Source organism: Balaenoptera ricei, chromosome 8, assembly GCF_028023285.1.
Source record: "Balaenoptera ricei isolate mBalRic1 chromosome 8, mBalRic1.hap2, whole genome shotgun sequence".
Classification (NCBI taxonomy): domain Eukaryota; kingdom Metazoa; phylum Chordata; class Mammalia; order Artiodactyla; family Balaenopteridae; genus Balaenoptera; species Balaenoptera ricei.
Window position 1 is genome coordinate 102809798 of NC_082646.1, and position 26010 is coordinate 102835807.

Consider the following 26010-nt stretch of genomic DNA (forward strand, 5'->3'; position numbering starts at 1 on the left):
AACTGATAGCCATTTTTAGCATTTGTTTACTCTCCTGGGTTCCTGGTTTCACTACTTTTGAGGGTTTAGCTTATTACTCCTTTTCATTAAGTTAATTGGAAGTTCATTTAAAAGATGATTTTACTTCAAATTTAGCATTTCAGGTGTCTCAGTTACGAGAGTCATTCAGGTAGAGTATACAATTCACCACACCTCCAGATGCAGAAATCCTTCATTGTCCTGGTCTTTAAAGATATTTTCAATTCCCCTTCTTAACTTTGACCATATCAGTCATATCTAATTTTTATTTGTATTAAGACAATTGCCATTCCTGATGTCTTTATAGGTTTGACATGACAGGTCTTTCTAGCTTTCATCTATCAGGTCTTGTTTCCTTGTGTACTTTAAGATTTGTACAACTTGATTTTCTTCAGAAAGTTATATGGGGGAATTATTTCAGCTTGGGTTTAAGATTTTCTCTTAAGGATTTGCATTTGCTTTTGATTGGTACTTGAGGGTACTACCAACCTGGGGCTGTTTTAAAATTAATGCTCACCTAAGATTCCTTTATCTGCACAGGTTGTGTGAATTCAGACCACAAACCTCCATGAGGATGCGTGGTTACAAATTTTCAGTTTACTTTTCCCCATACCCAGCACGAAGCCTGAGAGAGTTGAGATTTCTTTTTTGTGAGATAGGACTTTTTTTTCCTTAATTTCCTTTCATATCAAAGTCTAGTCCACTGGACTCTCATATGTATGTCTGGGTCTCCTATCAAACTCTCCCCGAGAGTTTGGGTTTGGTCTCCCTCTCCCCGAGCTTCACGTGCTTGTCACAATACAGGCCAAATATTACCAGAGTGCAGCAGATCCCCCCAATGTGAAAGTCGTCTTCAGAGCTGCCTTTACTCTCAGGATTCATGATTTTTCTTTACATTTGGAGGTTGGAGATTTCCTTTTCTTTTCTTGTTTGCTCAGAAGTGTATTTTTAAATATTTTCTAAAAAATATTTTGTCCAGCATCTTTAGTAGTTTTTCAGTGGTGGGTGCATCTATGCTATTCAATCTGCCTTAATAACAGAAATGTAATCTTTTCAATATATTTCAGAATTCAAATGATCACTTCTTTTCTTTGTATTTTAGCTCTCCCAGGTCAGGATAGTATCATAGAAGTCCCTTGTTCATTCTCCTATTGGTGTTTTAGGTTCTAAAAATAGAAACTCAGAAAACAAACTCTATATGAAACTCCATGTGGTATTTTCCATGGCAAGGAGGTTAGGTCAAAGTCTAAAGTTATGCTTCTCTCCACATCCCGTTTTCATCAACTGGAATTTGCCTAGGAGCCCAGAGAGTTTGAAGTCTATGACAAAGTGGTTGTTTTTCTACTTGTGATGTTGTGTATGAGAAAGATCATTTACTGACCTGTGTTTAGTCCCATTCTCTCCAGCCTGCAGTCTGAAATTCTGAAAGGGTATGTTAGGGTCAAACACTGAGAAACTGAAGGTTATATTGACATAAAAATTAATATATTAATTTGTGAAGTCATTGCTGGCGTAAGAGGGAGAGTCAACTGTCAAGACTCAAAGAAGCCACAGGATTTGCCTGACACTGAGCCAGTGCTGGATTTAGATGGGTTGACTCACTTGAAATCCTGCCAGAGCACCAGGAATAATGTTAAATGCATTTCTCTTACATAGTCTAGAAGCTTCCAGTCAACAGGGTCACTAATCTACCACACATTTAACTGAGACAATGGGAAAACATTCTCTTCTTCTTACACCACGTAAGGGTATCTTTGATTTCCTTGTTCCTTAGACTGTAAATCAAAGGATTCAACATGGGGATCACCACTGTATAGAAGACCGATGCCATCTTGTCATAGCCCAGAGAATTATCAGTGCTGGGATGCATACAGACAAAGAGTCCTGATCCAAACAAAAAGGTCACTGCTGTCAGGTGAGAAGCACAGGTGTTGAAGGCCTTGGCCCTGCCTTCAACTGAGCTGATCTTCAGGATGGTGGCAGTGATATAACCATAAGATATCATGATGATTAAGACGGATGTCACACCAAAAATCACTCCTATCACAAACTTTATCTCTTGTAAGAAAAAGGTTTCAGAGCAGGAGAGGACTAATAATTGAGGCAGGTCACAGAAGTGATTGATACCATTTGGTCTACAGAAATTGAGCTGAAGTAAAGCACACAGTTGGATCAATGAGCCAAAGAATCCAACTATATAGGCTCCAACCACCACCTGCACACACAGGGTGGGGGACATGATATCTGTGTAGAGCAGAGGATTACAGACAGCAACATAGCGATCATAAGCCATGGCTGCCAGGAGACAGCATTCAGTCAGACCCAGGCTAGCGAAAAAGAAGTATTGCATGGTGCATCCCATAAAGGAGATGAATTCAGGCTTCCAGAACTAGTCTGAGAGCATTTTGGGTGTTGTAGAAGTAACATAGCAGAAATCTAAGAAGGATAAAGATAAGCTGCTGAGGAAGAAGTACATGGGTGTATGTATGTAGGAGTCCATCCTAACCAGGATGATGAAACCCAGGTTCCAGGCCACTGTCAAGAGGTAAGTCCCCAAGAACACTGAAAAGAGAACAATCTTGAGCTTGGGAGAATCTGAGAATCCCAAGAAGATAAATTTGGTGACTGTTGTATTGTTCCTTCCTCCAGCCCTTGTCTTGAAGTCTCTTCAAACTGCAGAAGAAGTTTGGGTTAATGATTGTCTATTTTTAATATTATGAAGCATACTTGTTTTGGATATAGTCTCATGTTTTTGGACAAAAATTATCCATAGTCAAGATAACTTTTTTAAACAATGTAAGAAATTATAAAAATTATTTAAAAAACATTGGGAATCCCGTTTCTCAGTTATACTTGATAGTTTGTGGCAAATTTTTCTGCACACACACGTGTGCACACATAAACACACAGATGTTGCCAAACTGCTGTCTAAAAATTGGTACTAGTTTACACAAGTTCAAGATTTTATGATAATATATCTTACCATTCCATTCAACACTACCCATAATTATTTAGCTTTACTCTTTGACAATCTTACACGTAAAAAAAAATTTTTTTTTCATTATTTTTTATTTGCACTTACTTTATTGATTTACTTATATATTTTTTCACCCATTTGTTTAGTAGGTTGTTTATTATTGATTTGTAGGAGCTCTTAACATACCAAGGATCATAACTCTTTCTCCCTCATATATTTTGCTAAATCTTTTCCAAGTTTATCATTTAAATAATACCAATATTGTTTATGTTGGGTTTTCTACATGGATTTCTTTTATTTTTAGGTACTCAATTTTCTATGATATTTATGGTTCCTGGCCTTGGTATTATACTGAAAAATATTTCTTTACACAATCCAAAAGTCTTTTTAATATTCTCTTTTAATTCACTTGTATTTTTATATTTACATTTAAAATTTCTGGAGCATTTTAGTACACAGCATGAAGCATAAGTATGAGATTATTTTGGTTTTGTTTTTCCAAACTCTCCCAACACAATTAATTGAATGATTTCTCCACTGATTAAAGTCACTTCTATGATGAAATTGTTTATGGATTCCCTATTCTGCCCAATTTTTAATCTAACAGTCCATGTACCATGTGTCCAGTCCTGCACATTTTATAACTACTTATGACTATATTTTATTTAAAATAATAGAATATTTTGATGAGTGGTAAGAAAAACATTCCTTCACTTTTTCAGTCTGAAATCACTTTTTTTGTAATAAATTTATTAATTTTATTTTATTTATTTATTTTTGGCTGTGTTGGGTCTTCACTGCTGCGGGCGGGCTTTGTCTGGTTGCAGTGAGCCAGGGCTACTCTTTGTTGCAGTGCACATGCTTCTCATTGCGGTGGCTTCTCTTGTTGCGGAGCACGGGCTCTAGGCACACAAGTTTCAGTAGTTGTGGCGCGTGGGCTTCAGTAGTTGTGATGCACAGGCTTAGTTGCTCCGCGGCATGTGGGATCTTCCCGGACCAGGGCTCGAACCTGTGTCCCCTGCATTGGCAGGCGGATTCTTAACCACTATGCCATCAGGGAAGTCCCTGAGATCATTTTGATGGTCCTCATATTTATGTCTTCAAAAGATCTTTATGATGAACTCAGGTAAATAAAAAGGCATTTTTTATTGCATTTCATTCTTACATTAATTTGGGGGGGAAATAACAGACGATTTTTGTTTGCTAAGTTGTTCTATAAATAACAAAAAAAACACTAACAATTGTAATAAATATTATAATATTGAGACTATCAAACTTGACTGAGCACCTGGGTTGATTCCAAGCTCTGTCCCTACATTGTTATAGCTTCTCTGTGTCTTCAGTCTCCTCATCGTAAAACGAGATAATTGTGGCTATTCTCCTTATATCATAGGGACCTTTTTTTTTACAAATAAGGGAACAGTAGTCATGGTAGGAAAACACACTGAAAGAAAGGTAACCTAATATTTTAAGATATTATTTTAATACCCCCAAAAGACGATCATTTGACTACTAGAAAAGGAAAAACTGTACTGACTCAATACCATCCATCAGTGTCCCCAGTGAGGCCACAGGATTCAGACTATGTCCCTACAGTAAGATCTGAATCACACGTTTATGGACTTAGAACACCTTCAGTATAGATAGAAAGAGTCTATCAGCTACATTTATAATGTAGTTATATTTCAAGAAGTTAAACAAAGGTTTCTTTGGAAACACCAGTTGCTGTGGTGTTTCTACAGTATGTTTTGTCATGTCTGTCCTGAAAATACCTGTGCTCTGGAGATCCTGAAGCCATAAGATTATTTTTGAAATTTTAGAAAATGCTTTCAGTGAAGTTGATTCGTTTTTGATCCTTATACCTTTGACACATTTTAAACAAAACGGTTTTTTTTTAATGACAAGGCAGAAATGGTAAAATATTCATCATAAAGTACATTTGCTAATTCAAAAATAAGAGAAAATGAAATAAAGTATTTAGATAATGATGATGATGATGATAATGATTAAAACTCCCAGTAGTAGAGAAAGGTTACATAACTAGAAAAATAAATAGAATATTTCATATTCATTCCTCAATTATTTTTATGTTGTTTCCTTTCGTTATCTGTTATCACTCCCCACCGTTCATTCAAGACCAAACATATAGCAATCAAAATCATTGGTTGTGATTAAAAATAAGAGGTCCAGAAGAGTAGAATACATACTGCTTCCTCACTTTCCTTCAGGCATGTGAAATGCATGGACAGGCCAAGCAGAAATAGTGCAATCCTGTCACCTGTGATGTCAAAAGGATGACATCGAGAGCAGTAAACAGAGTGAATCTTTTAAGGAGCAAACTTACCATTATTCTAGAATTTTTTTATTATGGAAATTCATTGCATATACAGTGTTCTCAGAATCCCATATAAAAATAAAATTTATGGAAAAGTAGCTTTCGAAGTTTGAAAATAAAAGCGGATGAGCAGTTGCTCAACATGGAAATGCCATTTCTAAGATTTTGGAGAACTAACAAACGGCATAATAAATTATTCATATGCTTCCAACAGCACAAGTTACCAAGAGTAGTTTAACACTCAGTTAAGAAATAAAGTCATTCTCCTATCCTTGCTTTCTATCTTTCCCTCTTAACTTAATACAACAAAATGTTATATTCCCAAAATAAAATTTTACATCCCATGAGATAAATATTTTACATTTATTTCTTTTTAATAATAAAGCCCAAATCAAATCACTATTTATAAGTCACAGAAAATGTTTCTCTGTTCAGCAAGTAATTTGATGTTATTGAATATCTAACATCTGCCAGGCGCCAAGTAAGACTATCATTTGGGAAGGAAGATTAAATAAGTATTTCAAATGGCTCCTGGACCAGTTCACTATTGTCATTCATATATTTTCAGAAAGGAAGGTGAAGAAAATAGGTGATTTAATATGAAGAGGGAAATACACAATGTACAAAGGTAAGCATATTTTCCTGCCTACACTGGAAATCTGTCCCTCTTATGAATATGGGCTCCTTCTTCTATGCTCCCTCAGCATCTGTATATTTTTCTAGTACAGTAAGAATCTCACTGTTTTTTTATACATAAGTTTATTTATTTATTTATTTATTTATGGCTGTGTCGCGCAGGCTTTCTCTAGTTCTGGGGAGCAGGGGCTGCTCTTTGTTGCAGTGCCTGGGCTTCTCATTACGATGACTTCTCTTGTTGTGGAGCACAAGCTCTAGGTGTGCGGGCTTCAGTAGTTGTGGTACGTGGGCTCAGTAGTTGTGGCAGTCGGGTTTCAGTAGTTGTGGCTCGGAGGCTCTAGAGCGCAGTCTCAGTAGTTGTGGCACACGGGCTTAGTTGCTCCGCAGCATGTGGGATCTTCCTGGGCCAGGATTTGAACCCATGTCCCCTGCATTAGCAGGCAGATTTTTAATTACTGCGCCACCAGGGAAGTCCCAGAATCTCACTGTTCTTATTTTATTTTTATGAGTTTTCCCATTAGACTTTAACCTGTGCTTTTAGGCAAGAATAAATATATTTTTAATATTTCTTTAACACCTAATATATCAGTTATATATTGATGTGTAACAAACTACTTCAAACTTATTGACTTAAAACACCAACAATTTATCATTTCTCATGTTTTTCTTGGTGCATCTGCTGGTCACACTTGGATCCTTGACATAGCTGTATTTATCTGATGGTTTGGATGGTCTGAGATGACCTCATCTGTTTTAGGTCTCACCTGGGATGGCTGAAATGGCTGGGATGGCTGAAATTCTCTCTCCACATGGCCTTTCATCCTAGAGTCTTCTAAGTGTGATCTCAGGGTTCCAAGAGAGCCAGCTCCAACAACAAATGCTCATCAGGCCCCTGCTTGTGTCAAATGTGCTGATGTTTCATTGACCGAAGTCAGTCACATGACCAAGCAAAGAATCAGTGTGGTAGGGGACTATACAGGGACATGGAAATAAGGAGATGTGATTCATTGGTGTCCATTAAACTAACAATGTACCACAATGAGGTTTAGTTTAGTGGCTGAACCAGAAAATGTAGGTATGTAACAAATATTTGTGGAATTGTAGTTTATTCAACTATCTCTTCTGGAACAGTATAGAAAAAGTGCTTACTATATCTTGACGGTATCAAGGTGGATATCTTGGTTGTGATGTACTATAGTTTTTAAACATGCTACCACTGGGGGAAACTGAGTAAAAGGTACACCAGCTGTTATTGTATTATTATCTTAGAGCTACATGTGAATTTACAATGATTTGAAGTTAAAATTTTAATTTAAAAGTACTTAACGGAAATCCTACAAAGGAGAAGTAAACTCTAAGGCACCTCATTACTGAGAGCTGAGTCCAAGGTAAAGCTCCAGAAATAAGCTCCCTAAGAATCTTTTACCTGTCCTCAGCTCCAGACCTTGCTCAGCAATTTGAGGACCATAAGTAAAGATCTCCCAGGGCCTTTCTCAAGCACCCGTTTCTCTCTCAAGAGAGACCTCAAATCACATTAACAACTTCTTTAAACCTGATCTCTTCCACATACTAACTAGCATAAATTCTTCAAGGTTTTAATGTAGATGACACACATGCTAGTTTCAAATACTGATGTGGGTGTCTTCCTAGGTATATATTCTGTTGGTAACTGGAATAAGAATTTGGAAGAATGCAGATAGACACCCTATTTTTACAGTCTTCTTTTTTGAATGTAACGTTCATTTTTTTCCCAAAGTTTCTTTTTAAAGGGTAGATTTAATTATATAACAATAAACCGAAAATAAAAATTTAAACAAGGACTTTACATATCAAAATATCAGTATCTATCCATGTCCAATTGCTCCTCAGTCTAATCTTTGGACATAGAAGGTGTGTCAGTATGGAACCAAAATCCTGATTTAAGTACCAAAATACCAAATCTTTGTATTTTGATTTTCAGATTTTGGTAAAAAATGATCTGATACTTGATAATTAAAACAAAACAAAAACAAAAAAATCTGTCTTGGATAATATCAGTCTGGCACTCACAAAGCCTGGAAACCTGGAGGAATAACTTCATTTTCCCTTTGTATCTAGTTGTTCTGACATTGTATTAATTTCCTAAGGCAACTGTAACAAGCTCAGTCACCGTCATAGATGTGGAACCGCAGATACAGAGGGCCAACAGTACCGCCCATTTTACACAAGGGACTTGAGCAACCACAGTTTTTGGTATCTTCAGGGGCTCCTGGAACCAATCCCCATGTATACTAAGGGACAAATGTACCACAAACTCAGTGCTTTAAAACAAAAAATTATTCTATCATAGTTTTGGAAGCTAGAAGTCCAAAATCAGAGTCGCTGAGCTTAAAGCAAGGTGTCAGCAGAGTACACTCCCTACAGAGAGCTCCAGGGGAGAATCGGTTCCTTGCCTTTTTCAGCTTCTTATGGCTGCTGGCATTTCTTGGCTGTGGACACATCACGCCAGTCTTCAAAGGCCGCACTTTCGTTTTCTCTATGTTCTTCCTCACATCACCTTCTCCTCTGTGGCTGTATAGAATCTCTCTTTGTGTGATATGTGTGATTGCATTTAGGGTCCACCCAGGGGAATCTCCCAATCTCAAGAGTTTTAAAAATCACATCTGGGGCTTCCCTGGTGGCGCAGTGGTTGAGAATCTGCCTGCTAATGCAGGGCACACGGGTTCGAGCCCTGGTCTGGGAGGATCCCACATGCCGCGGAGCAACTGGGCCCGTGAGCCACAACTACTGAGCCTGCGCGTCTGGAGCCTGTGCTCCGCAACAAGAGAGGCCGCGATAGTGAGAGGCCCGCGCACCGCGAGGAAGAGCGGCCCCCGCTTGCCGCAACTAGAGAAAGCCCTCACACAGAAACGAAGACCCAACACACCCAAAAATAAATAAATTAATTAATTTTAAAAAAAAATCACATCTGCAAAGATTTTGCCATAAAAGGTAACATTTACAGGTTCCAGGGATTAAGAGCTGTTATCTGGGGGGGATGGAGGCACTTTCAGCCTACAACAGATGTCAAAAAATAGTCTTTGTTTAGGTTTTAAACTTGAAAATAATATCATGAAGTCAAAAAAGTAGAAGGTCACAGAGTACAGGCTTTAAGAGCAGACAAATCAGGGGTTCAGATTTCAGATTTGCTCTCACTAATTGTGTGACTTTGGGCAAGTTACTTACTCTCTTTAAGCATCTATTCTCTTATTGCTAAATGCAGTCTTGAAGGATAATTTTGAACATTTAGAGAAATGTCTGGTTCTGTATAAAGTCTTGGTAAATGTACAACAAATTATAGTTAAACCATTTTTATTATTAACAATGAATATAAAATTGGTCATTCATTAGGGTCTAGTAATATGCTAACAAAAATAATATAGTTCAGGTGAAGAAGCTAAAGGTGTTAGAAAATTTTGCATTTGCTTCTGAATATATATGACAGTATAGAAATTGAGGCTAAAACCTGAACTTCTTGAATTCCACACATATTCAGGTAAAAGTTCAGCATTTTGGTTGAACACAAATCTTTCAAAATTCTACCAAGTGCATCTGTTGAAAATTTCTTCTGCATCCTCTGGCAGGTTGATCATATATATTTCCTTTGTAGGGTCCCAAACCAGGAATAAGGATGCTGTGAATGATTACCTACAAACAATTTGTAGAATGTATCTGAAGCATACCCAACTTCAACAGCATAATCTGGGCCCCTCACTTTTACATGACATCATAAGAGAGGAACACAGTGGATACTCTCTGACTTATGTGTCTCCCTCCCTCTCCCCTTCCTTCCCCCCTCCTTTTCTCTCTTCTTTCCCCAAACACTAAGTGTCCAGTATGTGCAAATACTGGACTACTGAGACTATAGTGAGAATAGCACATAGACTTTATCATCAAAGAGCTTGCAGTCTCTCAGGGAAGGCAGACGCCTAAATAAATAATTACTATGAAGGGAGATGTGTTAATAGTATGAACATCAAAATAAGGTTTTCATCTAAAGATCTCCAAGTACATGCTATTCAGGATTGTTTATTAATGGATGTGGGAATTAAGGGAGAGAGGTTACTATTTTACAGACAGTATAGCTTAATGATGTTCAAGTCAAATAGATATGGTTTCAAATCCCATCTCTGCTACCTGTGTGCTCCTGAACAAGCTACTCAACTCTTTCAAGTCTCTGTTTCTTCATCTGTGAAATGGTCACAATGCTAGTAACTTCCTCATATTATTTTTGATTCTCTACCACATTATAAGTTTGCAGAAGTATTTCCTAAGATTATGTCACAACAATGTACTTAGAAACATAACTCTAGTATCCTGCATGGTTATCCTGACTATAGAAGGATATTGATTGCATTTTCAACTCCAGTCATAAACTAATGGCAAGAATGTATTTGTTCATTGAGAGATAACACCAATTACCGAAAACTCTTAATAAACTGAAAAGGACTTTTTCAGAAAGGGATTCTAGGTATAATCCTGAATGAATATGAACTTCATAGACTTGGAAGAGGAGGAAGAACATGGGCATTAGAGTCTTGGGCCAATAGCACTTACTGCATGACTTGACCAAGCTACTTTAATCTTTCTGAAGCTCAATTTCTTCATTTGTGAAATAGGGATATCAAGATTGGTGGTAGGGTCATGGTAAAGATAGCATGAAATCTTACACCTATGGGACCTTACATAATTCTTGGAACAGGGTAGAAGGTTGCTCTATTTTTGTTTCTAATATTATTATTAAATTATCAAATTTCCATTTTTCTACCTCCTCATGACTCAATTTATATTAAAACTCCAGGGAATTTTTATCTTGTTTTGTTCTTATGACAAATAGATAATACACAATGATTTCCCAAGCTAGGTTTTAATTTCCTGAAAGCCAGAGATATTTTCATGCACCTCTGGTTAAGTTCTCTGCTCCCTAACCATGAATACTGGCCCCTAGACAACAACACTGAACCCACAGAAATTGATGTAGTTGAATTTTTCTACTATTTTATGATACAATGATCAAAATATTTTAAACTCATAAAATGTACTTAAGTATTTCAAATGAATTAGGCACTATCTTTTTTTGAGTATGAAAATCTTATGTGTCCATCAACAAATATTTCATTTCTATTCTCACTTCTACTGTTAATGGGTGAGTTTAGAAGTCTCGTTCTCTCTAGGCATCCACTGAGAATCAAATGCTTCCAATAAAAATTCACCAGCATTTTCTGAAGTCTGAATAGGGTTGATGAAAACAACGTGACTGTGAAGTCATTCTTCTAAAAACTAGATGATCAGTCTATTCAGGAAAAGGAAATCAAGCAAATTAAATACCTGGTATCACTGTAGACTAGTCTTTTTGTTTGTATGTTTGTTTGTTTTTTTTATTTCTGAGATATATATTTTAAAGTAATAACTAGAATTATGACTTATAACATTATACCAGAACATATAAGATTTTTAGAAATTTCATGCAATGTCTGAAACATTTATATTAACATATTTCCATACAAATAACCCAAACAAAGTTTAGTATTAGTTGTTTTTGTTTGTTTGTGTGTTTGTCTCTACTGCAGGTTCTTATTAGTCATCAATTTTATACACATCAGTGTATACATGTCAATCCCAATCGCCCAATTCAGAACACCACCATCCCCACCCCACCGCGGTTTCCCCTCCTTGGTGTCCATACATTTGTTCTCTACATCTGTGTCTCAACTTCTGCCCTGCAAACCGGCTCATCTGTACCATTTTTCTAGGTTCCACATATATGCATTAATATACGATATTTGTTTTTCTCCTTCTGACTTACTTCACTCTGTATGACAGTCTCTAGGTCCAGCCACATCTCAACAAATGACTCAGTTTTGTTCCTTTTTATGGCTGAGTAATATTCCATTGTATGTATGTACCACAACTTCTTTATCCATTCGTTTGTTGATGGGCATTTAGGTTGCTTCCATGACCTGGCTATTGTAAATAGTGCTGCAATGAACATTGGGGTGCATGTGTCTTTTTGAACTATGGCTTTCTCAGGGTATATGCCCAGCAGTGGGATTGCTGAATCATATGGTAAATCTATTTTTAGTTTTTTACGGAACCTCCATACTGTTCTCCATAGTGGCTGTATCAATTTACATTCCCACCAACAGTACAAGAGGGTTGCCTTTTCTCCGCACCCTCTCCAGCATTTGTTGTTTGTAGATTTTCTGATGATGCCCATTCTAACTGGTGTGAGGTGATACCTCATTGTAGTTTTGATTTGCATTTCTCTAATAATTAGTGATGTTGAGCAGCTTTTCATGCACTTCTTGGCCATCTGTATGTCTTCTTTGGAGAAATGTCTATTTAGGTCTTCTGTCCATTTTTGGATTGGATTGTTTGTTTCTTTAATATTGAGCTGAATGAGCTGTTTATATATTTTGGAGATCAATCCTTTGTCCGTTGATTCATTTGCAAATATTTTCTCCCATTCTGAGGTTTGTCTTTTGGTCTTGTTTATGGTTTCCTTTGCTGTGCAAAAGCTTTGAAGTTTCATTAGGTCCCATTTGTTTATTTTTGTTTTTATTTCCATTACTCTAGGAGGTGGATCAAAAAAGATCTTGCTGTGATTTATGTCAAAGAGTGTTCTTCCTATGTTTTCCTCTAAGAGTTTTATAGTGTCCAGTCTTACATTTAGGTCTCGAATCCATTTTGAGTTTATTTTTGTGTATGGTGTTAGGGACTGTTCTAATTTCATTCTTTTACATGTAGCTGTCCAGTTTTCCCAGCACCACTTATTGAAGAGACTGTCTTTTCTCCATTGTATATCTTTGCCTCCTTTGTCATAGATTAGTTGACCATAGGTGCGTGGGTTTACCTCTGGGCTTTCTACCTTGTTCCATTGATCTATGTTTCTGTTTTTGTGCCAGTACCATATTGTCTTGATTACTGTAGCTTTGTAGTATAGTCTGAAGTCAGGGAGTCTGATTCCTCTAGCTCCGTTTTTTTCCCTCAAGACTGATTTGGCTATTCGGGGTCTTTTGTGTCTCCATACAAATTTTAAGATTATTTGTTCTAGTTCCGTAAAAAATGCCATTGGTAATTTGATAGGGATGGCATTGCATCTGTAGATTGCTTTGGGTAGTATAGTCATTTTCACAATATTGATTCTTCCAATCCAAGAACATGGTATATCTCTCCATCTGTTGGTATCATCTTTAATTTCTTTCATCAGTGTCTTATAGTTTTCTGCATACAGGTCTTTTGTCTCCCTAGGTAGCTTTATTCCTAGGTATTTTATTCTTTTTGTTACAGTGGTAAATGGAAGTGTTTCCTTAATTTCTCTTTCAGATTTTTCATCATTAGTGTATAGGAATGCAAGAGATTTCTGTACATTAATTTTGTATCCTGCAACTTTACCAAATGCATTGATTAGCTCTAGCAGTATTCTGGTGGCATTTTTAGGATTCTCTATGTATAGTATCATGTCATCTGCAAACAGTGACAGTTTTACTTCTTCTTTTCCAACTTGTATTCCTTTTATTTCTTTTTCTTCTCTGATTGCCATGGCTAAAACTTCCAAAACTATGTTGAATAATAGTGGTGAGAGTGGACATCCTTGTCTCGTTCCTGTTCCTAGAGGAAATGCTTTCAGTTTTTCACCATTGAGAATGATGTTTGCTGTGGGTTTGTCATATATGGCCTTTATTATGTTGAGGTAGGTTCCCTCTATGCCAACTTTCTCGAGCGTTTTTATCATAAATGGGTGTTGAATTTTGTCAAAAGCTTTTTCTGCATCTATTAAGATGATCATATGTTTTTTATTCTTCAATTTGTTAATATGGTGTATCATTGATTGATTTGCGTATATTGAAGAATCCTTGCATCCCTGGGATAAATCCCACTTGATCGTGGTGTATGATCCTTTTAATGTGTTGTTGGATTCTGTTTGCTAGTATTTTATTGAGGATTTTTGCATCTATATTCATCAGTGATATTGGTCTGTAATTTTCTTTTTTTGTAGTATCTTTGGTTTCGGTATCAGGGTGATGGTGGCCTCATAGAATGAGTTCGGGAGTGTTCCTTCTTCTGCAATTTTTTGGAAGAGTTTGAGAAGGATGGGTGTTAGCTCTTCTCTAAATGTTTGATAGAATTCACCTGTGAAGCCATCTGGTCCTGGACTTTTGTTTGTTGGAAGATTTTTAATCACAGTTTCAATTTCATTACTTGTGATTGGTCTGTTCATATTTTCTGTTTCTTCCTGGTTCAATCTTGGAAGGTTATACCTTTCTAAGAACTTGTCCATTTCTTCCAGGTTGTCCATTTTATTGGCATAGAGTTGCTTGTAGTAGTCTCTTAGGATGCTTTGTATTTCTGCAGTGTCTGTTGTAACTTCTTCTTTTTCATTTCTAATTTTATTGATTTGAGTCCTCTCCCTCTTTTTCTTGATGAGTCTGGCTAATATTTTATCAATTTTATTTATCTTTTCAAAGAACCAGCTTTTAGTTTTATTGATCTTTGCTATTGTTTTCTTTGTTTCTATTTCATTTATTTCTGCTCTGATCTTTATGATTTCTTTCCTTCTGCTAGCTTTGGGTTTTGTTTGTTCTTTTTTCTCTAGTTGCTTTAGGTGTAATGTTAGATTGTTTACTTGAGATTTTTCTTGTTTCTTGAGGTAGGCTTGTATAGTTATAAACTTCCCTCTTAGAATTGCTTTTGCTGCATCCCATAGGTTTTGGATCACCGTGTTTTTATTGTCATTTGTCTCTTGGTATTTTTTGATTTCCTCTTTGACTTCTTCAGTGATGTCTTGGTTATTTAGTAACATATTGTTTAGCCTCCATGTGTTTGTGTTTTTTACGTGTTTTTCCCTGTAATTCATTTCTAATCTCATAGCATTTTGGTCCAAAAAGATGCTTGATATGATTTCAATTTTCTTAAATTTACTGAGTCTTGATTTGTGACCCAAGATGTGATCTTTCCTGGAGAATTTTCCATGCGCACTTGAGAAGAAAGTGTAATCTGCTGTTTTTGGATGGAATGTCCTATAAATATCAATTAAATCTATCTGGTCTATTGTGTCATTTAAAGCTTCTGTTTCCTTATTTATTTTCATTTTGGATGATCTGTCCATTGGTGTAAGTGAGGTGTTAAAGTCCCCCACTATTATTGTGTTACTGTCGATTTCCTCTTTTATAGCTGTTAGCAGTTGCCTTATGTACTGAGGTGCTCCTATGTTGGGTGCATATATATTTATAATTGTTATATCTTCTTCTTGGATTGATCCCTTGATCATTATGTAGTGTCCTTCCTTATCTCTTGTAACATTCTTTATTTTAAAGTCTATTTTATCTGATATGAGTATTGCTACTCCAGCTTTCTTTTGATTTCCATTTGCATGGAATATCTTTTTCCATCCCCTCACTTTCAGTCTGTATGCCTCCCTAGGTCTGAAGTGGGTCTCTTGTAGATAACATATATTTGGGTCTTTTTTTTGTATCCATTCAGCAAGCCTGTGTCTTTTGGTTGGAGCATGTAATCCATTCACGTTTAAGGTAATTATCGATATGTATGTTCCTATGACCATTTTCTTAATTGTTTTGGGTTTGTTTTTGTAGGTCCTTTTCTTCTCTTGTGTTTTCCACTTAGAGAAGTTGCTTTAGCATTTGTTGTAGAGTTGGTTTGGTGGTGCTGAATTCTCTTAGCTTTTGCTTGTCTGTAAAGCTTTTGATTTCCCCATCAAATCTAAATGAGATCCTTGCCGGGTAGAGTAATCTTGGTTGTAGGTTCTTCTCTTTCATCACTTGATATATTCGGCCACTCCCTTCTGGCTTGTAGAGTTTCTGCTGAGAAATCAGCTGTTAACCTTATGGGAGTTCCCTTGTATGTTATTTGTCGTTTTTCCCTTGCTGCTTTCAATAATTTTTCTTTGTCTTTAATTTTTGCCAATTTGATTACTATGTGTCTCAGCGTGTTTCTCCTTGGGTTTATCCTGTATGGGACACGCTGTGCTTCCTGGACTTGGGTGGTTATTTCCTTTCCCATGTTAGGGAAGTTTTCGACTATAATCTCTTCAAATATTTTCTCTGGTCCTTTCTCTCTCTCTTCTCCTTCTGGGACCCCTATAATGCGAATGTTGTTGCGTTTAAAGTTGTCCCAGAGGTCTCTTAGGCTATCTTCATTTCTTTTCATTCTTTTTTCTTTATTCTGTTCCACAGCAGTGAATTCCACCATTCTGTCTTCCAGGTCACTTATCCGTTCTTCTGCCTCAGTTATTCTGCTATTGATTCCTTCTAGTGTAGTTTTCATTTCAGTTATTGTATTGTTCATCTCTGTTTGTTTGTTCTTTAATTCTTCTAGGTCTTTGTTAAACATGTCTTGCATCTTCTCGATCTTTGCCTCCATTCTTATTCCGAGGTCCTGGATCATCTTCACTATCATTATTCTGAATTCTTTTTCTGGAAGGTTGCCTATCTCCACTTCATTTAGTTGTTTTTCTGGGGTTTTATCTTGTTCCTTCATCTGGTATATAGCCCTCTGCCTTTTCATCTTGTCTATCTTTCTGTGAATGTGGTTTTTGTTCCACAGGCTGCAGGATTGTAATTTTTCTTGCTTCTGCTGTCTGCCCTCTGGTGGTTGAGGCTATCTAAGAGGCTTGATGGGAGGGTCTGGTGGTGGGTAGAGCTCTAGGAGGTCTTTAAAATATATATGCAAGAGGAAAGTACTAAGCTAGAAGTCATAGAAACTAAGTTCCATTTCTCATCCTACTGTGGGGGATTAGGCTCTTGGCCTCTGTGGACCTGTTTTTAACTCTGAAACAAAAGAGCTAATGTAGAAGACCTTAAGAACCCAAACAGCATGGTTACAACTGAGATAACTATTAACAAACCATTATCTTCAGAGATGCCTGCTAGTTTAGCCCCACTATGAAATGTTGCTACCACCTGGTAGAAGTATGCCTAAATTGTAGGGTGAGTTTTAAGAGGTGACTGGGGGACTAAAATCCACAAGAGAACCCAGCATTGCAGTAGTAATTGACCTTCCTCAAAAACATTATATGCTCATCATGCTCTAAGCACTCTACCATGAGCTCCTCAAGTACCTGAGCTTGATACTTTCATGCAGTTTAATTCTGGGAAAGAAACCAGACCAGGGAGATGGGGAATTTACTGAGCATATTGTAAGTGTTGAATAACATTAATAAACAAATATATTCTGAGAAGGATAATGTAATTGAGAACAGTTAAGTTACAAATTCACATTCACAGTACCATTTTACACAAATCATACTGTTTAATTCTTAAAAAGAGGCATCAAGACATAATGAAAGAACAGTCTCAAAGAGCAGGCATCATAGTTTCAAAAAAAAAAAGTGGTAATGTTATCACATGGCACAGGATTGAATCCTGCCTATTTTCATCCGTGTGGTCTTGTGACCCTCAAATGATCTCACATAAGCCCTTCATTCATCTGTGAGATGCACCTAAATATGTCAACATTGTATATTTGTGGGAGGATCCTATGATATACAACCCATACGAAAACCATTATATAAGAACTATTCAAATAGGACAGATTATCATTTTGATTTTTAAATTCCAATTTGTCTCTGAAGAAATACCTCCAACTATAATATTCTGATACCAGTTTATTAGAAATGCATGGTAATGTATATTATTATTGTTCCCAGCTAACTATATGTTTTCATTAAACACAAGCTAACTATATGTTTTAATTAAAATGCCAACTAATTTGGACATAGTTTTTTTTTTTTTTAAATAAATTTATTTATTTATTTATTTATTTCTGGCTGTGCTGGGTCTTAGTTTTTGTTTGTTTGGGTTTTTTTAATGGGAATTATTTATTTATTTATTTATGGCTGTGTTGGGTCTTCGTTTACTGTGCGAGGGCTTTCTCTAGCTGCGGCAAGTGGGGGCCACTCTTCATCGCGGTGCGTGGGCCTCTCACTATCGTGGCCTCTCTTGTTGCGGAGCACAGGCTCCAGACGCGCAGGCTCAGTAATTGTGGCTCACGGGCCCAGTTGCTCCTCGGCATGTGGGATCTTCCCAGACCAGGGCTCGAACCCGTGTCCCCTGCATCGGCAGGCAGATTCTCAACCACTGCGCTACCAGGGAAGCCCCTGGACATAGTTTTAAAAAGACTTTCATTTTCAGAAAATCTTGGCATAGTGATTTTTTTATAAACAATTACCTTTGCTGTCAGTGTCAATTTTTTATTATTATGAGATTAATATTATTAGGAACACTAATTACTTATGAATAATGTGAACATTATACTTCTGGAAAGCATTAGAGTATATTAGACTCTTTGGAATTACTAGATAAGACTTCAACTCAAAATGAGTCATTAGGAAATTATGTGTTGATTAACAAATAAAATGAAAATTTCTTAACCATTGATATAGTGAAAATTGCAGCAAAAATTTTAAATAGCAACCTGTTGGTTGGAGTGAAATTCAGGTTTACACACAAAAATCTGCTGAGCCTGTTCATAACTATTACAATCAACTTCAGATTATTTTTAAAGAAAATTCTGGTCTTCCTTCAGATGTTAATTCCACTTGGGTAGCTTTAACTCTATGTTTTTGGGTTTTTTTTAATTAATTTATTTATTTTTGGCTGCATTGGGTCTTTGTTGCTGTGCGCGGGCTTTCTCTAGTTGCGGTGGGCGGGGGCTACTCTTCATTGTGGTGCGTGGGCTTCTCATTGAGGTGGCTTCTCTTGTTGCAGAGCACAGGCTCTAGGCGCGCGGGCTTCAGTAGTTGCAGCATGCGAGCTCAGTAGTTGTGGCTCGCGGGCTCTAGAGCGCAGGCTCAGTGGTTGTAGCGCACGGGCTTAGTTGCTCCGTGGCATGTGAGATCTTCCCGGACCAGGGCTTGAACCCGTGTCCCCTGCATTGGCAGGTGGATTCTTAACCACTGTGCCACCAGGGAAGTCCCTAACTCTATGTTTATTTATGGGTTGAACTGGGACCTTTCTCTTCTAGTAAAAAAGACCAGGATGGAATGAGAAACTATGTCCACCCCAGATTTAGTTAATCTGGCAAACCAGCTCTCTCATACACTAGATGAGTCACCTAAGAGAAAGACCACCATAATTTTTAACCTTCAACTCTAGTAAATGAAGCCAAACCCTCCTAGTTTCTGTTATTGCAAAGAGCCAGGACATTGGAAAAAATATTGTTATAAATCTAAGTACTTTCAGCTCTCTAACAAATCTTTCCAGCATCCTCCCAATTCTCAATGATGAGGCTCCAAGGAACTACAGGGGCTCTTCCCAATCCTCCCTCTTAATCTGTTTGGAGAAACATTTCTCCAGATTGGAGATGAATCTCTTCCAGTCCTAACTGACCCAGAGCCACATTCTTGGTGCTCAACCCTGCTATTACAAAACAGCCCCTGCCTTGGAGTCCTAAAACAGTTCAAATAGTGGAGATCTCTAATGAACCTCAAGAGGTTCCTGTCTCTGAACCTATCCCCTATTGTTTAAGCCCTTTGAGAGATACACACCCTCTTTTCCTTAGTTCCTCCACCCCACCCATTTATTAGTCTGAGAGTTCTTAGAGAAGTATCACGCTCGAATTTCTTTCTCCCAAAAGGGGGAAATAATCCTAGAATTTGACAGTAGTCATCAAACTAACCAACCATGTAAATTAAATGAAACTTTGACATCTTTTATTTGTTCCATCTGTGACAGTACTAGAGCTGATTCTGGAAACACTGATCATTTGTCCTTATCGAATTAACTACCATTCTCCTTACGGGCAAAATCTCCAACTGATGTTGGCAAAATTCACAGTGCATCTCCCAATCAAGGTTCAAATAGATCCTTCAAAACGTCTTCTCAGAATTAATCAATACCCTATAAGTCAAGAAGCCCTTCAAGGCATAAAGCCCATAATAGAAGATTACAAGATTCAAGGCCTCATTATCTCTTGCTCTAGTCCCTGTAACAACCTCATTTTACCAGTGAGAAAACCTAAGGGCCAAGGGTGGAGGTTTGTCCAGGACCTTCAAGCAATAAACAACCTTCAAGCAATAAACAAAGTTGTTATCTCTCAACATCCTGTTTTTCCTACCTTCATACGTTACTAACACCATTCCCACTGGAGTAAATTCTTTACTGTAATTGATCTATGCGGTGCATTCTTTAGTATTCCAGTTGATGAAGCTAGAAACACACATAACAGAAGACAAGATAAGGACTTTGCTCATATGTTGCTTATATAATAATGAAATTGCTTCAGATGAAGTTTTCACTGAAGGCAAACTTTGGAAAACCAAGCAACTGCTGCACTTGATCATTATGTTAGTAATGACGACTACTATGACTATTAGATGGCCTGTTTGTTTTTGACTCCACTAGAGAGCTTACAGCAAAAAAATGATACGCTTGGGGTTTTAAACCCTCAGCTCACTTCCCAGACAACTGGAGTGCCTCTATTTTATGCATATATATATATATATATATATATATATATATAGCCAGCTATATATATAAAGCTAGCAATACAGGCTATTTTAATTCTTTTTTTCAGTTATATATTTATATATTCATATTCTTTTCCATTATAGATTATTACAAGATATTGAATATAGTTCCCTGTACTATACAGTAAATCCTTGTTGCTTATCTATTTTATGTACAGTAGTTTGTATCTGTTTATCCCATACTCCTAATTTGCCCCTCCCTCATCCCTTTCCCCTTTGGTAAACATAAGTTTGTATTCTATACCTGTGAGTCTGTTTCTGCTTTGTATATAGATTCATTTGTATTATTCACGTGTATTATTTTTTAGATTCCGCATATAAGTGATATCATATATTTGCCTTTCTCTTTCTGACTGACTTCACTTAGTTTGATATTCTCTAGGTCCATTCATGTTGCTGCAAATGGCAATATTTCATTCTTTTTTATGGTTGATTAATATTCCAGCGTGTGTGTGTGTGTGTGTTTGTGTGTGTGACATCTTCTTAAACCAATCATCTGTTGATGGGCTCTTAGGTTGCTTCCATGTCTTGGTTACTATAACTAATGCCACTATGAACATTGGGGTGCGTGTATCTTTTCAAGTTAGAGTTTTTGTCTTTTCCAGATATATGCCCAAGAGTGGGATTGCTGGATCATATGGTAACTCTATTTTTAGTTTTTTAAGGAACCTCCATACTGTTTTCCATAGTGGCTGCACCAATTTACATTCCCACCAACAGTGTAGGTGGGTTCCATTTTCCCCACACCCTCTCCAACTAAAATAAATATTTTATTTATTGTAGATTCAGGGTTGATAAGACTTAAAAGCAGGACCAAGTTTAACTGTGTGGGTTGCAGATCCTCTTTAGTTAATGTAATGACGTGTTTGAAAAAGAACAAGACCCTGAGATTCGGACCAGGTACTTATTAGTAGGCTCAAATGAAGCTGATAATCTTGAACTCCCGAATTACCCTGAGCTTCCCTAGCCATGAGACTATCCCTCTTAACCTGTCTGAAGAGACTAGCCATTCCTTGCTCAGTGACATTTCTTAACCTCATGTGAAGCAATTGCCTTGCAAGAGGATGCCTATTTATGTCAAGACCTACCAAACCAGGCTTTATTGCTACCAGCCTGTTATTAGATTCAAAATCAGCATACTCCAGGAGAATAAGTGCAAACTATAACCTTTTAGAAGAGAAATTATTCCTCCCAAGCTTGAAAGATATTGTCGATTTATTTGGGGAAAATCCTGGGGGAATACAGGAATACCTCGGAGATATTGTGGGTTTGATTCCAGACCACTGCAATAAAGTGGAAATCACAGTAAAGGGAGTCTCAAGAATTTTTTGGTTTCCCAGTGCACATAAAATTTATGTTTACACTATTCTGTAGTGTATAAGTGTTCAATAGCATCATGTCTAAAAAAGCTACGTACATGCCTTAATTTAAAAATATTTTAAAAGATATAAAAATATTTTTAATTTTAAAAAATTAAAAAATGTATTAAAATTAATTTAAATTTAATTTAAGTTAAATTTAATTTAATTTAAACTAATTTAATTAAAATTTTTTTAATTAATTAATTTATTTTTTTGGCTGTGTTGGGTCTTCGTTTCTGTGCGAGGGCTTTCTCCAGTTGCGGCGAGTGGGGGCCACTCTTCATCGCGGTGCACGGACTTCTCATTGTCGCAGCCTCTCCCGTTGCGGAGCACAGGCTCCAGACGCGCAGGCTCAGTAATTGTGGCTCACGGGCCCAGTTGCTCCGCGGCATGTGGGATCTTCCCAGACCAGGGCTCGAACCCGTGTCCCCTGCATTTGCAGGCAGACTCCCAACCACTGCGCCACCAGGGAAGCCCTTAATTAAAATTTTTAATTAAATTAACAACTTTTTAAAAATTGAGTTATTTGTAGTGAGGTGGATGGACCTAGAGTCTGTCATATAGAGTAAAGTAAGTCAGAAAGAGAAAAACAAATACTGTATGCTAACACATATATATGGAATCTAAAAAGAAATGGTTCTGATGAACCTAGGGGCAGGACATGAATAAAGACACAGACGTAGAGAATGGACTTGAGGACATGGTGCGGGGGGAGGGGGGAAAGTGTAAGCTAGGACGAAGTGAGAGTAGCATTGACATATATACACTACCAAATGTTAAATAGATAGCTAGTAGGAAGCAGCTGCATAGCACAGGGAGATCAGCTCCGTACTTTGCGACCACCTAGAGGTGTGGGAGGGAGAATGGGAGGGAGACACAAGAGGGAGGAGATATGGAGATATATGTATACATATAGCTGATTCACTCTGTTATACAGCAGAAACTAACAACACTGTAAAACAATTATACTCCAATAAAGACGTTAAAAAAATTTTTTTAAATAAAAAAATAAAAACGAAAACATTTTAAAAGATACAAAAAAATAAAATTAAAAAATTAATTAATTTTTAAAAATAAAAATATTTTATTACTAAAAAATGACAACCATCATCTGGGTCTTCAGTGAGTCATGGTAGTAACATCAAAGACCACTGATCACGGGACTTCCCTGGTTTGCACAGTGGTTAAGAATCCGCCTGCCAATGCAAGGGACATGTGTTCGAGCCCTGGCCTGGGAAGATCCCACATGCCACAGAGCAACTAAGCCCGTGCGACACAACTACTGAGCCTGTGCTCTAGGGCCCGTGAGCCACACCTACTGAGCCCCTGTGCCACAACTACTGAAGCCCGCGTGCTTGGAGCCCATGCTCTGCAACAAAGAGTAGACCCCGCTCACCGCAACTAGAGAAAGCCCACGCGTAGCAACGAAGACCCAATGCAGCCAAAAATAAATAATAAATAAATTTATTTTTAAAAAAGACCACTGATCACAATCATCACAACAAATATAATAAAGAAAACAACAGCATATACCATATATTCATATGCAGGATTTGGTGTCACATAGTCATGGGTTCAAATATTTAACCAATCCCTAACTAACTGTAAGATTTTGAGCAATTTATTTAGCTTCTCCAAATTTCAGTTTCCTCCTCTTCAAGGGGGATTTTGGAGTATTTAGTAAGTTAACACACATAAAGCACCCAGTACAGTTAGCGCATAGCTTAGCACATAGTAGGAACTTGGTAAGATTGAGTTCCCCTTCATCTAACATATTTCAGGCCAAAGAGGTTCTATGAAGGAGTGGAAGAAAGTAAATGTGAATACATGTGTATATACACATTGCATAATTATATGCAATGTGTATATACAATACAATTATTTCTGGGGGTATATATTATATAGATATAAACAGAAGTAACTTTCTTAAAAAAAAATATATATATATATATATACATATATATATATGTATATATATATATACAATCGTGTTTTCTTCTACAGAGTAAGTGTTTATCTTATCCTTTGTGTTCCGCTGCTATCCTGAGTTTGTTCAGGAAGTACCAGAAGAGATCTTGATTAGCCTTGGGGGATCGGAGGACCTGGCCACTGGGATAGAGCTTAATAAGCATTGTCTTCAGAGCATTTATGTGAATATGTGTTCTCCATGCCACCCCAGAGACCAATTAACTACAAATCTGTGAAGTTTGGGTGATACATTCCTTTCTCTTTCAAAAAGAAAAAACCCTCCAGGGCAAATGTAATAAAACATCTCCAAGGAGAGAGAAAAAGCCCTTTCTCAAATTCACCCCCAACCCCAGCTTTTAAAACTTCCAAAATGACCTCAAATGCAGACATTAGTTGATACCAGAAGAGATTCTTAAAGATTACATCCTCTCCTTCTTCTCCCGATACATCTTTTCCCTCTACTTCTCTGCCGACAAACACACATTCTATGCTACAAGTGGATATTTTTATCTTTGGTGAACAAACCAACCTCAAACTTGCTCTTCAAACTTGTTAGCACTTTGGGCACCGGAAGCAGGTACTGAAGCATGATTAGACTCCTTCCAAAGCAGAACGCAAGACAAGTAGAAGCTAAATGACAGACGCAACAAGAGGGTGGGGTAAGTGCAGTCATTCATCTTTTACTTTTCATGTTCATGTCCATATTAATCTTACCTTATAGAGCACCCTAGATCTAGGAGCCTATGTAGATGATGAAAGAGTTATTTGGTTTTCAGTTTTTTCCCCATGAACCTCTCAATTCTACCTGTTTTGCCCAAATTCAGCCCCAATCTTGGTTCTACCTTGGTGCTCCTTTGATGGGCATATGGAACCATGTTAAATCCTTGCAACTAGGAATAGAATTAAGCAGACATAAAATTTCTGAAGGAATTTCTATGCCCCTGAACATGGCCCCAATTATTAACAAGTTGTCTGAAAAGCAATTTGGAAAGGCTGTAATGGGGGCAGACTTTACATAGCAGATTTTCCAAACAATGCAGAGACCTCTAACCTCCGAAACACTTCTTCTCTCTTCTGACTGATGACTTGAATTTTGCCATCTGAATCTTAATGTCTTGGCACATTTGAATTCTCACTTTACATGGAGAGGGACTCATTCAGTCCCATCAATCATTTGTACATCCAGATGATAGACAGACCTAGAAGAGCAAGACCTTGAGGGCACCGGGCTCTTGCCCAGGGAGGGGAGGAGGCATCATGGTCAGGAAGGACGGAAAGATCACAGAAAACCAGTTTGGCTGAGGTTCTCCTTGTCATTATTGCATTTTTTTTTCCTTGCATTCCCAACTGCATCTGTTAAACTCAGATTAGGCATATTTAGTTATAAAATTTAACACTTTCTTAAAGATCTTTCATAACAGATGAGTTGAGTTATAAATCAGTGCTACCAGATCCCATCAGTTTCTGCCTGTCTTCCACGTGCTAGATTGTTCATTTTACTGCATTGTCATCTCTTCACCATGGCTTTGAAGGCTAGTGTTATTCACAAAGATGCAGCTCCAGCACCTATAAATCCAACAAAGTCACTGAGCCCCTCAAACTCTCTTCAGCTCTGTAAAATAGGCTTGGTGTTGATTATATCTACACCACAGGATCACAGGGAGTCCAGATTCAGACCAAACTGAACCTCCCAGAGTTTGCTGCAAGAATGAAGGAGATTTCCTTTCTCTCTCAAGGGAAGAAGCACCTCTTTGTGAGCAGAGTTCAGCGATGTAAAGTGCTTCATAAACCCTTAAGATAACTTCCATTTAAGGGTCTAGAATAACATTCAGGGCATCCATATGTGAGAATAAAACCCTGGATAAGCTTCTCTTCTTGTTTCAATATGCCCAGCCTCACTTTCTGTTTCTGGGGATGGGAAATTTCATTCTTAAATATGAAAGTTTTCCCTCCTAATGGCAACATTCAAACAGGCTTTCAGTTGACACATCAACCTCCAGATCATCAAATTCTGCAACCTCACTCCTGTACATGTCTTATAATCCTATATGGTCCATCAGTGAACTCCTTATTTCTGTAATAAAAGCATACTTTAACCTATCACATGAGGAGGAATTGTTTTCAAAAAAGGCTCAGTTTCATAAATAATTATTTAAGGAATATTCACTGCTGATAGCAATCACAGTGCCAATTTATTAAGCAAACATTCTAT

General features: G+C 37.3%; 1 protein-coding gene across 1 annotated transcript; it reads right to left on the minus strand.

The window, feature by feature from the left end:
- Nucleotides 1–1717: 1717 nt before the first annotated feature.
- Nucleotides 1718–24247, minus strand: LOC132370231 (olfactory receptor 5AN6-like). Its single transcript, XM_059929957.1, is given in 2 exon segments — nucleotides 1718–2684; nucleotides 24222–24247. Coding segments are annotated over 2 exon segments (993 nt in total).
- Between the last annotated feature and the right edge of the window lie 1763 nt (nucleotides 24248–26010).